Here is a 12569-nt window from a genome sequence, read left to right as displayed (position 1 = left end):
GCACTGTCCCTTGGGAAATGAGGAGTTTCAAATGAGCTGATAGTTGCACTCAGCAAAGCGAGCTGAAAAAGCCACAATCTGTAGAAGTTTCATAAATGCTGAATAAGTTCTGACTATCGAGTTGGATCTTACACATTGGAATTATTTTAGTGTGTACTACAGAGGAGAGAAAACGATGCTGCTGCTTTTCAGTGATGTGTCAGTGTTGAAATAGTTGTGCTTTCACAGTGCAGTCACTCCTGTTTGGAAAATAGTTTTAAAGGTAGCCAGTTAATTTGCAAACACTCATTTTGGAATAATATCCAAGTACTTCAAGGTGACTTAAAAATGTATAGTAATTTTTAAAGCACTTCATCTGAGAGAATTTATTGCATGCCTTCTCTTTGGACTTTAAAAGGCACGTGGTTGTTGATGGCCACAGATTGTATGCACAGTAAAGATGGCACAACCATAACATACCCTGCTCATTAAGAGAGGCAAATTGGTTTGACTTGCCTTCATTTGCAACAAATGGGATCTCTGGATATTGCTTTTATACGACAAACCCCTGCAATTAGTGCATGAATTTGGGCACATAATGTTAATAGCACCAGTACTTGAAAATGGTCCTAATTCTTGAACTGCTTCACTTCTTAGTGATTGAATTGAGGGGCTGAAGTAAGATAGGTCATAAAATGTGATTTTTTTTAAACCTTACACCATTTTTCTCTGTTAGCAGTAATGACAGTATTTGCAAGCTTAGTTTTTCATTTGAGGGGGTGGTGGCTTTTTGCAGGGTCTAATAACACGTTTGTGTAAACTGCTTTGGTTATTTCCACATGTTCTGTCTCATGGTGAAGCCAGGCTCATGTTTGTTAATGTCTCTATAGCTGAATATCCAGGTGTCACTTGAAAATGTGGGGGTTCCAAGTGACCATTGTGATTAAAGAATATCCCATGTAAATGGAATATCCAACTGTCCCTCTTTGGGTTGCTTTAACCCAAAAGCAAAGGCATGGAAATTCCCACTATTGCTTAAAAAATTAAATTAAAGCAAACACCCACCCTAAACCTGCTCCTCCTTCCTCTCTGCCCCCTAAACAGAGTCATTTTGTAAGTAAATTTCGGAGTGCTTTTGATTCTTTGAATGAATATAAATTAATTCCTTGCATACCTTTCATAGGCAAAATTTGCATCACGTTTAACTATAAACTTCCAGCTATAAATTGGTAACAAACTGTCAGTAACTTATTTGTGGAAGGAAAATACTTGTGCTTGATAAAACTAATACCATAAGACTCTTGAACTTGGTAGAGGAAATTTCCATCTCAAGGTTTACAAAGTTTGACTTTGCCTCTGTAGTTTTTCTTGGGCACCATCAGCAATATTGTGTGTACAGCTCAGCAAAAAGCTTGTTACTTCTGCCCCAAGGATGGAACAAGACAAAAGGATGCTGTCTTGGAAAATTTTTCCCTCTGTCCCAGAAGATATGTAAATGATCCTATTTTCTATTACTATTTCTATTCAAATTACTATTGTTATCTTGCCATAACTGTGTACAGAATATTGTAGAGTGATCAGCATTTCCAGAATTCTCAGACCAAAGTCTAGACAGAGTGAGGAAATCTGTTTCTCTTGCCTCCTTCCAAAATTCTGGTTTAAAGTGAGGTTCCTGAGCTCAACTGCTGTTTTGATCATAAACGACAAACAACTTGAAACCATTTAAATGTTTGTTTTTCTGAAATCTGTAACTGTGTCATCAGTGCAGGACTCTGCACCAAAGCAATGTTAATGCAATGTGTTCTGGGTTTTTTTCTTCCAGTGATGCTACAGCCTTTTGACTATGACCCTAATGAGAAAAGTAAACACAAGTTTATGGTTCAGTCTATGTTTGCTCCAGCTGATACTTCAGATATGGAAGCAGTAGTAAGTATTGAAATTAATTAAAATTTATTTCTTTCTAATTGTAGAATTTTGTAAGTCCTTTGACTGTTGTTTAAGGGCTGTTGTCAAACCATGCTGGAATGGTCCTTGAAATCCTTTTCCAGATTTCCATCTCTCCATGGCAAGGAGCTTTCTGTTATTTTGAGCCCCAGGAATCTTGCACTGAGAGTTGTTGTCTTTGGTTACTTCTTTAGGAAGCTGCTGTTAGTAATGGGATGCCAAGCCATGAAACACATATTGCAGTTTGTTGCTATATATCCTTCTCTAGAAAAGTCCAGCTTGAACCATATATTCTAAGGATATACAGAATATATTCTGAGTCGGTGGCATCTTTTATATTTTATGCATCTACTCTCAGTCTTGTGTCTTGAGCAGCTCCTTTTGCAAGATGCAAGAGGATTATTTACAAGTATTTTATTTTTCTTTATCCCTACCTATGGCTGCTGTGGCTTTGTAAATAAAAGGCCCTCAAATTCTGTCCTGTGGGTTACAAATAAGAGCAATAGAAGTATGTAGGTGCTGGAGCAGAGCAGGACAAAAGACATAAAAGTAAGATGTCAGGCTGCAGTAAGACAGCCTGCAAAGGAGTAAACCATTATGTCAACTGCTGGCTTTCCTTTAGCAGCAAGATTTGCCCCCAGAAGAAGGCACAAGGAAGTTCTGTAGCCTAGCTTTTGTTAGCTTGAGAGAACACTCAGTGGCTATTGAGGACACAATGTGAAAAGGAAAAAGACCATTACTCTTAAAGTGTGTGGCTTGTGTGTGCTATTTAAAAACAAAAAAGCCAACCCAAATATACTCTACAGTGTCTTTATAATTTGTGTCTTCTTTTGAATAGCTTCTTAAAGCTGGGGCACTCTGCAGGTTAATAATTTCCCTTCTGAAACTGATTTATGGAACAATATTTGTTTAATAGGCTCAAAATAAGATTCCAGTGGGAGAAACAGCAATAGTAATAAAATGTCTGCATCTCTAGAAAGATAAGTCAGTCTGCCTTTCTTTCGAGCTCTTTAATTTTTATGAGTTACTTTATACCATGACAAATGTTATTCTACTGGCAAAGAATGTTTTTTAGTACCTAGATGGGCCTTTCAGTATTCCAGAGCTCTCCAGACCAATACAATTCCTTTTTCTGTAACACTTCGATCAGTTCTCAGTTTTGTTACCACTATCCAGATCTCTTCCTATTCTGGATGAACAGGTGAGACCAGTTATGGGAGTACTGTAAAGCTTTCAACACTTCACAGGCAGCCAAGGAACTTAAAATAGAACTGACTTGAGCCCCAGAAAAGCTGAACTACGATTCAGCTATTTAGGATGAGTTAAATACTACTCCAGGTTGCATGGGCTTAGCCATAATTTGTCACCTACTTGAGATAGGCTGAGGAATACCAAGCTACCAGGAGGATGGTCAAAGTGAAGAGGAGCATGTGAGAACTCCAGGATATAAGTGTAGACACTTCTTGCTGTTTATTATCACTGAGAATAAATCTTTTCACTTCAGGGTTCCAGCTGATACTGAGCAAAGATTTATTACTGCTGATCCCTATTAAAAAGGTTGCAAGGAATCTTGTTTATGGCAGACTCCCCAGCTGAAGGGGAGAGAAGGGGTGAGGGAAAGTTATCCCTCTGTATGTAGCACATCTGGTGCTGTTCAGATGTTGATGCTGAAAAATAAGGATGTGGAAAAGGAGGGAGAAGAGCAGTCCTGTAGTTCATTCCAGTTGGGGAGAAAAGATCATGTGAAATTTGAAAAGTTTGAATATGTACTCCACTGTGCAGAGAGTTGAGAGCTCACTCTGTGATTTATTTGGGGGCTTGTTGTCTTTCCCTTCCTTTGAATTCACCCCTCCTTTTACTATTTTTTTTTCTTCTTTTTAAGCAGGCTCATAATTCCCCCTGTCTCTGCTAATTACTCTGACACAGCTCCCAGTTCTCTCATAAATTACCTGTGGAAGTTTCAGACTATTTAGAATTATTTGCTGCACAGTATCTGGTCTGTCTTTATGATACCACTCAGTTATGTTTTTGATCTCATTTTTCATCCTGTGTATGGTTAATGGTAGTGTGATAAACACCTGTGGGTTCTTTGTGAGTGAAATGATGTGAATTGTTTACATAATGCACTGCATTTCCAATCTGCCTGATTGTACTAATATGTTTAATATGAAATTAATATTAACTTATTCCAGTGGAAAGAAGCAAAACCGGAAGAACTCATGGATTCGAAACTTAGGTGTGTGTTTGAGCTACCAGCAGAAAATGATAAGCCTGTGAGTATTTTCAGATGCATATTGAGTGACTTAATACCACAGTAAATCCTGTAAAATGGCATGTTTGTACAGACAGCTATATAAGCACAAGACAGAACCCTCTGTTTCACTGCCTGGATAGCATCACCCTTTAAAAACACAATGTAAACTATTTAAAATCTAGATAATCCTTGGTATAACTAGCAGCCAGTTTGAATTTGGTAAGTGCAACAGTAGCACAAAGCAATTTTTTAGTAGATCTGTTTTAATTTAGCAAAAGGTCACAGGATAAAGAATACTTAAGAAAAAATTTAAGATGCTGATCGTGAAGCTCAGAGTTTGTGCTGAAGCAGTTATAACCATCAGCAGTATAAACTTGCCTGTCCAACACTTCCTTGGTACAGCTCAGATTTTGTCAAGTAAATTGATAGAAAGCTGATGAGGAAGACACATGCAGTTAGGAATTATATTGAAATTATCAGCTATAATATTGTTGGATTGTTTCTTGTTAAGATAATAGACACGCTAATTTGTAATGGAAATATGTATTGTCCAGTATATAAAACTGATAAAGGATTGAATAAACTGAAGAATGCTTCCTAGTGTGCAGGTACTAAAGGCACAGTTGTTCTACCTTGCACTGAACAGTCTGTAATTAGGATTATGTAATTGTTTGGGTAGGGAGGGGTTTGTTTCCATGAGAGACCCTTTCTAAAGTGCAGAGCATGGAGAAGATCCAAAGGCCAGGAGAGGGAGCAGGGTTTGAAGGTCTGAACCTGGTTTCCCAACTTGGATTGCAAATTCCTCCATCCCCACAGAAACACAGAGGTGAGGAGAGGAGAGTGAAGGAGGAGGGAGCTACAGCACTGTCCTGGCTCCTGCAGTAGCTGCTTGTACTGTGCCTGGGGAGGGAAGGGTGAGGAGACCATGGAGTTTAGGGACATTTCTGTGTATGCTGGGTCTGAAAAGTCAAGGTCATTCTGTCTTCACTTATTGCTGCTGATCTGGTGTTTTCTGGGATAGCAGTAAAGTTTCAGAAAGCAAAATGTTGTTTATTTCTTTTGATACAGGCACGTGTCAGGTGTGCACAACCAATTTTACCTGATTCTCCTCCTTTATATCAGGTGTGTGGTGTGGTGTTAATAACTAACCAAAAATCACTCTATCCTTTTTTAACAGCATGACATAGAAATAAATAAAATTGTATCCACAACTGCAACAAAGACAGATTCCTCTGTAATGTCTAAATCAATAAGTTCTCCTTTGGATGACTCTGAAGTTAAGAAAGTAATGGAAGACTATAAGAGGCTTCAAGTAGAAGTTCAGAGGTTACGGGAGGAGAATAAACAGTTTAAGGTAAACATTGCTGTTGTTTTCTTTTCAGATTTACCCCTTTCCTGAAAAAGAAGCTTCCATCTTAAAGGTTTGGTTACCTGACCTTAGCACAATATTTTAATATTGTCTATAAAGTAAAAGATAATTCAGGTTTCTTTGTAAACTCTGAGAAGGTGCTGAAATCAATGGTTCCTTTGAAAGGAGGCACAAGTCATGCAGTCACAGAAGGTGATTGGGTAGCAACCCAGAGCACTGAATTCCCCCTCTTTTTTTCTTTTCCCACCTAATTTCTCAGTCTGAATTAAGCATTCAGTGTTGGACTTGGCCCCGTCTCCCAAACCGATGGGAGCTTGAGGGCAGTGTTGTGCAAATACTGAGTGTTTCAGTAATTGCACCTGTAATGTGCTGCTGAAATGGCCAAATTAAGACAGATGAATGGGAAATGGGCTTCCTGTCATATGCAGCACATGGCTGGGAAAACCAGTAATTGAGAAGCCTTTATCACTCTGCTGAAAAATTCTTTTTGCAGTAGTTTGATTTGCTGTAAGTGTCTGCTTCCATAGATATCAGCACCAAGGAAAGTGTGGATGCTGTGACTCTTGCAGCCCAGTGAAAGGAGCTCTGTTCTCTCAGCTCTGATGCTGCTTGGCTGGCTGATGCATGAAGGAATTCTTGAAAACAGTTTTGTTTTGCACAGAAATAATATGTGTACATAACAAATATGACCCTAATTTCTCCTTGTGTTCTTGTTTTGCCAGCGACTCAGTACTCTTAAGTTCTGTAAGATTTTATTTAATTTATTTGCAAATCAGTCTTGAATAAACACTCTACAGGAGCTATCTAGAATTGAGCTGATGTCTTACAGTAACGTCCTCGATGGGTGAGCTCTTTGTTCCCTTTGTGGAGTGTTGAAAACATCTGTAAAACATCAGAAAGCGATGCTCAATCACTGCCTGCTACCAGGTGCTGTCAGTGTCAGGCTGCGGTCACTGTCAGAAGGAAATTAAAATATTTAAAATGACGATTTTTTTGTTTCTATACAAAGTGTGTTGTATGTGAACAACATTTTGTTGTTTACAAAAGTCAGTTGTCCCCATTCAGAATAGGAGCAGCAGTGAGGTATTGGGTAGCCTGTGGCTTTCAGTGAGTTAATAAATAAATTTTTAATAAAAAAATAAGTTCACCTTCAAATCACATAGATGCCCCTTTAAATTCAAAAGTGAGAAACACTGACATACCCTGAGCCCTTTGAACTTCACTTATCTGACAATTTTTAAGGCTGCAGTAACTTTCATTACAATTTTGTTTCTTGAGTATTTTTTTAAGTATAGACTGGAGACTTTTGCTTTGGTGCCTTACACTTTTGCACTGTAATACTGTATCACGTTAAAAAGTCTAACACTGCTGCTTCAGCTGGACACAAATTGAGTCACAAGACTCATTTGCCCCTCTCCTGAGGTGCTCAGAGTGTGTGTGTGTGTGACTGGAGTGTGCTAACACACAGCTGTGCTGCACAACACATCAGGGAGAGATGAGAGATGTGACAGAAGCATCATCCCCACTTGAAATGAGAATATCTGCTGGTGTTACATTGTTTTATCTGTTGTCTCATCTTTAAATCAGGTGAGCTGCCAAAGCCCGATCAAGAAAATATCCTAATTATTGCCATTAGGTCCCTGTCAAAATGTCAGCATTAATATGATGGGGGAAACTGATTTCCCTTCAAGGGCTGAGAAGATCTGCTTGTGACATCTGACATGGGGAATGAGGAATGTAATTGCCTTGGCTTGTGAAAAATGTGCAACTTCATCTTAGTTATACTGAGAAACATTTTCCCCAACAGCACCTTACTTGCTTACAAAGCAAGAAAAGCACCTTCATGGCATTTGCTCCATCATTTTTCAGAAGTTCTGGAGCCGTCTCTGGACTCTGGACAGTTCTTGCAGAGTTCCTCAGCACTTCCCCACTCCCTTAGCAGGACAAAACTTCCAAGAGTGTGTGGCTTTCCTCTGCTGCCTCTCTACCCTTCTTTCTCAGGGTTATTCAGGAAACAGACCTCTAACTTAGCTGTAAATTCACTTTCACCTATTCTATAACACCCACCTCAATAAATATGAGAAGGGTGAATATTTAAAGTTTTTTTTTTTGTAGAAACAATCAATATCTCTTCCTTTAGGAAGAAGATGGACTGCGGATGAGGAAGATACTACCCCCGACAAACAGCCCAATATCTCCTTCTGCAGCTGCTGTCAAGGACGAAGGGCTCAGCTCCAGACTACTTGCTTTGGTGGTTTTGTTCTTTGTCTTTGGTGTAATTATAGGAAAAATAGCCTTGTAGAGGCAGCATGCTGGAAATTGTAAATTGGTTTGATGGTTCTGCCATATCATTGGATTAAATTTATTCATAACAATGTTTAAAAAAAAAATTAATGTATGACATCTCACAGGTCTTGCCTTTAAATTACCCCTGCACAAATACTATGTAACATAATCTAGAAAGTTCAAAATGTACGGTGAGGGAATGAATGAAGGAGAATATGCTTCAGTGATGAAGGGGGGAGAAAATCCTGATTTAACACTACAATGGAATATTGTATATGTCATTTTAAACATTCTTAGACCCTGGTACATGTTGCTGGATTACCTCTTTTTTAAAAAAAAAAAGAAAAAAAAAAGGAAAACTAGAAAAACCTCTTCCTCCAGTGCTGGAGCTGGCCCTAGGGATGTTTGGAGCTGGGTTAGGCAGGAGGTGTTGATAATTTCTGTAAAATACGTTAAGCCACCATTCTGCTCATGAATTTAACAGTTTCTGTCAGTGTCTTCAACTCTGTGCAAGTTACCAATTTCTTGGCACTTAAATGAGTAGTGAGAAGCTGCAAAGCCTTGTCTGTGGCAGCACTGAGGGAGCTGGGCAGCACCAAGGGGCTCGTTCAGATTTAAGGTCAATGCCTTGTTCTCACCAAGGGACCAAGCTACATTGCTGTTGGTTCATTTAGTTGAATTAAAATGTTATTCAGAGATGTTTAATGCATATTTGACTTATTTAATGTATTTCATCTCATGTTTCCTTATTGTCACAAAAATTGACTAATACTTTGTGGTATGAAAAGGCTCCTGTTCAAAGCCAGTGACGAGAACTAAAAATTTGCTGCTGTAGTGATGTGAGATTCTTCTGCCTCCTGGTGTTTTGGGCACTACACAATTGTTGGGAGTTTTGATCATCTGAGCATTGGGGAAACAGTGGTCAGGAAACTGTTTTTGTATGTAAATAAGTCTATCTAGGGGAGAAACAAAAATATTAGTAGTAAACTAGTCCTATGCCGTAAAAAGACCAATCTTGTTTGACTATGTAGCATCTTAAAAAAAAAAGAAAAAAAAGAAAAGAAAAATTAAATAAAGCCCCCAAATTAATGTTTCCTTTGTTACTTTTGTCCTGTTCTCACAGTTTTAGAGGTGGGGATGAAACAGCGTTCTCTTGTCAGCTTTGTTCATGGCATAAGGAAACTTGCAGTCTTATTCCAGGGTGAATTTCTTTTTTTCCAGACTAATTTTAAAATCAAACCAAACCACCCCATCGTGAGCCTGACACAAAAGTTGTTCAGAGTACAAGGTAACATCCCTCTTTCCAGGTTAGTTTGGTTCAGGAGTTCAGACACTTGACAGCATCTTCAGAATAAGGTGATTTTGTTTCTAAGCTTCTTTTACCACAAGGTGTATAAACAAACTCTCTGTTATTAACACGATGGATTCAGTAGATGAAACAGTTTTTGAGCAAGTAAATTCACATCTATTCTTAAAAGGTAGACCCAGAAACATTCAGTGGCAATTTTTGAAGTATATTACAAGATGAAGCTGAATCTTTTAAAAATGACTTCTGTCATTCCTTCCCTATCCCTGGGATTCTGTGAGAAAGCTGTTGGGGCTGCAGCCTGTTTGCTGCACTCCTTGACCTTTATGTTTGCCCCACTTGTGTCTCAAGGGCTTCCTCCTCTGCAAGTGCAAATAAATTAAATTTTATCTGAGGCTTAAGAAGTAAGTAGGAGGAAAACCCTCCCATAACTTTGTGTTCAGCTTATGAACATGAGTCTGGAAGTATTTCTAGGAGATTCAGTAGAAAGGAGAGGTGGATTTTTAGCATTTTAATGTGCTGGTGCCTTGTCTGCTCAGAGGGAAGGGGCAGAGCCACTGCAGCCTGGCTGCAGAGGGCAGGGCAGGTGGGAGATGAGCTGGAAAGGACAAAGCAGGGAGTTTATGGGGCAAATTGGGTAGAATTGATCAAGAATAAGATACTGCCTGGACAGTAGAAGCTGAAGAAAACTTTCTAATGAAGCATTCTTTTCAGAAAGACAAGGTTGTGAGTGATACTGCAAAATTCATTTTCATGGCTTTGAAGACTATATTGGAGAAAACCTTTGCTGAAGGGAGACTGAGATATGAAGTAGGATTTTTAAGTGGCTGTAAATATCTTGTTCTCTTATCAGAATTTCTGATTCACTTTGAAAAAAAAGTTTTTTGAGAGTCCTTTGTTCTGCTTTAAAATAGCCTAGAAGAGGTTGGTATAAAAAAAAAATCACTGTCTTTGCAAGATAAAGGGGGAGAATTAAAGGTTTAAACTGGTCTCCTGTGAGGATATCTGGAGTCATGTTCCAGGCAGGTTTTACCCCAGTGTAAGCTACCACAGCTGCCTTTGCTGGCCCAGGGCAAAGCCAGCAGCAACTCTGTCCTCCCCCAGTGCTCAGCAGTCACTTCTTGGTGATCTGTGCCAGCCTGGAATTGTAGATCGTTCATGAGCAAAGTTGTTCCTGGTGTTTGTGCTCCAGGATCATAAAGAGGTCCCAGAAAACCCTCTCATGCTTTTCCAGATTCCTTTCAAACACTGATCAAGGAGACCAGGAGAGGATTTCAGTGTTGGTAACATCCATAGCCTGCAGCTGGGCTGACCCCCACCATTAGTCCTAAACAAAACTCTTAAATCAACTGCTTGTATTTTGGAATTTAACAAAATCCTGCAGTTTTCCCTCACAATTTTTGACAAGAGCCTGAACACAGTAGCCCTGAATTGTCTGGGTAATGCTTTGCTTTGCTGAGCTTGAAATAAAATGACTGAGCAGGGGAATTCTCACTCCCTGTTTGACCAAACCCTTCTTTCATAGGCAGTAGAGAGAAATTTTAAGGAATTTTTTTTCTTCTAAGGTTCCTAAAAGGCCAGTTTGTAGATAGAGTGCAAATATAGATTGGATGGATATTCTTAAGCCACCTGGCTCTTTTTGTAAGTTGTTCCTTTCATGGCAACACAAGAGCAAATGTTCTCATGAAGTATTCACAGGAAGTGAATTATTCTGAAGGACATTGTACATCTTAGGAAGTTGTGCACAAAACGTAGAGTTTCTAAGTAAGATTATTGTCTGGGGTCCTCACACAACATCAGATACTAGAAACCTGTGATTGATTCATGGTAGTAGAAATCAAGTTATTACTAATCTAATTATTGTCCTTGCTGTTACTTTAAGATGACCACTTGCACATTTATTGTTGATTTTTGTAACACCCAGTAGAGGCTGCTTGGTGCACTCTTCGGGCAAATTTGGGATAAACAGATACCTGAAATGTCTTGAAGCTTAGTGCTGAGAAACGAATGGAAAATGGTTTCTTCTATTTTTATGTAGTTCTCCACTTCTTAAAGAAAATACTCCGTGCATGAATGATCATAACTATTGCTGTGCATTGGCAGTTGTCAGCTGGGAATGCACAGCTGGAACAGCTGCATGTGCAAGCCAGGACCAACTCAGGTTACTGGGGAGTAGCCTGGGGGCTGAAGAGCAAGATCATGTCATGTTGTTATGTTGATGGGGATTGATGTACCATAATGTCATTTTCTAAAAATACAGGATTGTAAAGCTCGATGGTGGTGTTACTTTTTCCTCCTGAAATGCTGTTAGTGGGATAAAGTTGGAACTTCACTTTGCAATTCACTAGAATTTCTTTTCATCAATAAACTATGAAGGGTTTGTATCTGCTGCACATGTGAACTTGCAATTCTTGTCAGCAATTTTACATCGTGGTGTGCACAAGGAGTGGATCATTTATGTCTTGACATACTTGATGTTGCATTGCCCAGTGGAAGAAAATTGTCATCCCTTTTCTTCAGAAAATGGCAGTTCTGGCCCTTCAGTGGAATGTCTTTAATTTTCAGGCACAACAATGGCTTCACTGTAGTGCTCTCAAGTTTGAAACTTTATTTCTCTTGCCCTGTGTGATGTCCTGAAATTCCATATCCTGAGTTCTGTTTTCTATATAAAGTAAATGAGGAAAAAAACATCGCCAAAAATACCTCTGTTTGAAATTAAAGCCCCTGTAAAATAACACTGAACGCTCCTGTTTGTTGTGGCTGGGTCACAGCTGCACTGGTGCTGCACTGGTGCTGCACAGGGCCTGGAGAGCCACTGTGCCATGGTTTTGGAATGGGGGAGCATCCATGGCCCAAGTGAGCAAGTTGAGAAGTGACAGGTGGTGAGTGAAATTCAGCTGATGTGTTCAGGATGTTGAGAAGATGTGCTTCACGGAACAAAGTAATTGTGTTTTCACTGCTCAAATCTGCTTAACTATAAAAGTTGGTTGATTAATGGGTTGAGTTTTTTACTGGATAAATGAAGATTATTTTTAAAGTAACACAAGTGAGAGCCAGCCAGGAATCTTGCACGTGATACTCCACTGAGCACGCACCTGCACACTTGCCGAGTGACTGTGTGCCTGTCACTCACTGCCATTTCCTGAGGCTTCAGTTCCTCTTCAATAATTAATTTCACATTTGTACTTGAAGAGCAAAACTTTGAAACCTTTAATAAACTTCCATGTAGATCTCTTTGCCTCCCAATCCAGGTCAGAGTTTGTCCTGAAGCCTCTGCGAGAGTGAAAAGTACAAAAGGGATGCGGGCTCTGAGCACAGAAACAAGGCTGCTTTTCCTTGGAGTAAACCTGAACTTTGGCTCTTTCCTCCTGTGATCTGTCATTAGAAAATGGCCTTTCCCAGAGAGCAAAACAAAAGAAGTTAAGAAAACA

The 12569-nt window shown here is 39.3% G+C and overlaps 1 protein-coding gene across 3 annotated transcripts in view; it reads left to right on the top strand.

Annotated features, from left to right (window-relative positions):
- The window catches only part of VAPB (VAMP associated protein B and C), a 33140-nt gene extending 21601 nt beyond the window's left edge, over positions 1-11539 (top strand). For 2 of the 3 annotated variants that reach the window (XM_005524845.3, XM_088064389.1), the window contains exons 3-6: positions 1802-1905; positions 4116-4196; positions 5355-5531; positions 7687-11539. In XM_005524845.3, coding sequence (XP_005524902.1) covers positions 1802-1905; positions 4116-4196; positions 5355-5531; positions 7687-7848 — 524 coding nt within the window. In that variant the 3' untranslated portion in view covers positions 7849-11539. Of the gene's footprint in view, positions 1-1801; positions 1906-4115; positions 4197-5245; positions 5300-5354; positions 5532-5559; positions 5599-7686 lie in introns of all 3 variants that reach the window. The other variant, XM_088064390.1, reaches the window with a different exon arrangement.
- Positions 11540-12569: the final 1030 nt, after the last annotated feature.

Source organism: Pseudopodoces humilis, chromosome 19 (assembly GCF_049639895.1).
Source record: "Pseudopodoces humilis isolate 2021_Gansu_Grassland_sample_001 chromosome 19, ASM4963989v1, whole genome shotgun sequence".
In the NCBI taxonomy this organism is placed as follows: Eukaryota; Metazoa; Chordata; class Aves; order Passeriformes; family Paridae; genus Pseudopodoces; species Pseudopodoces humilis.
This window is presented reverse-complemented; position numbering and strand designations above follow the sequence as displayed.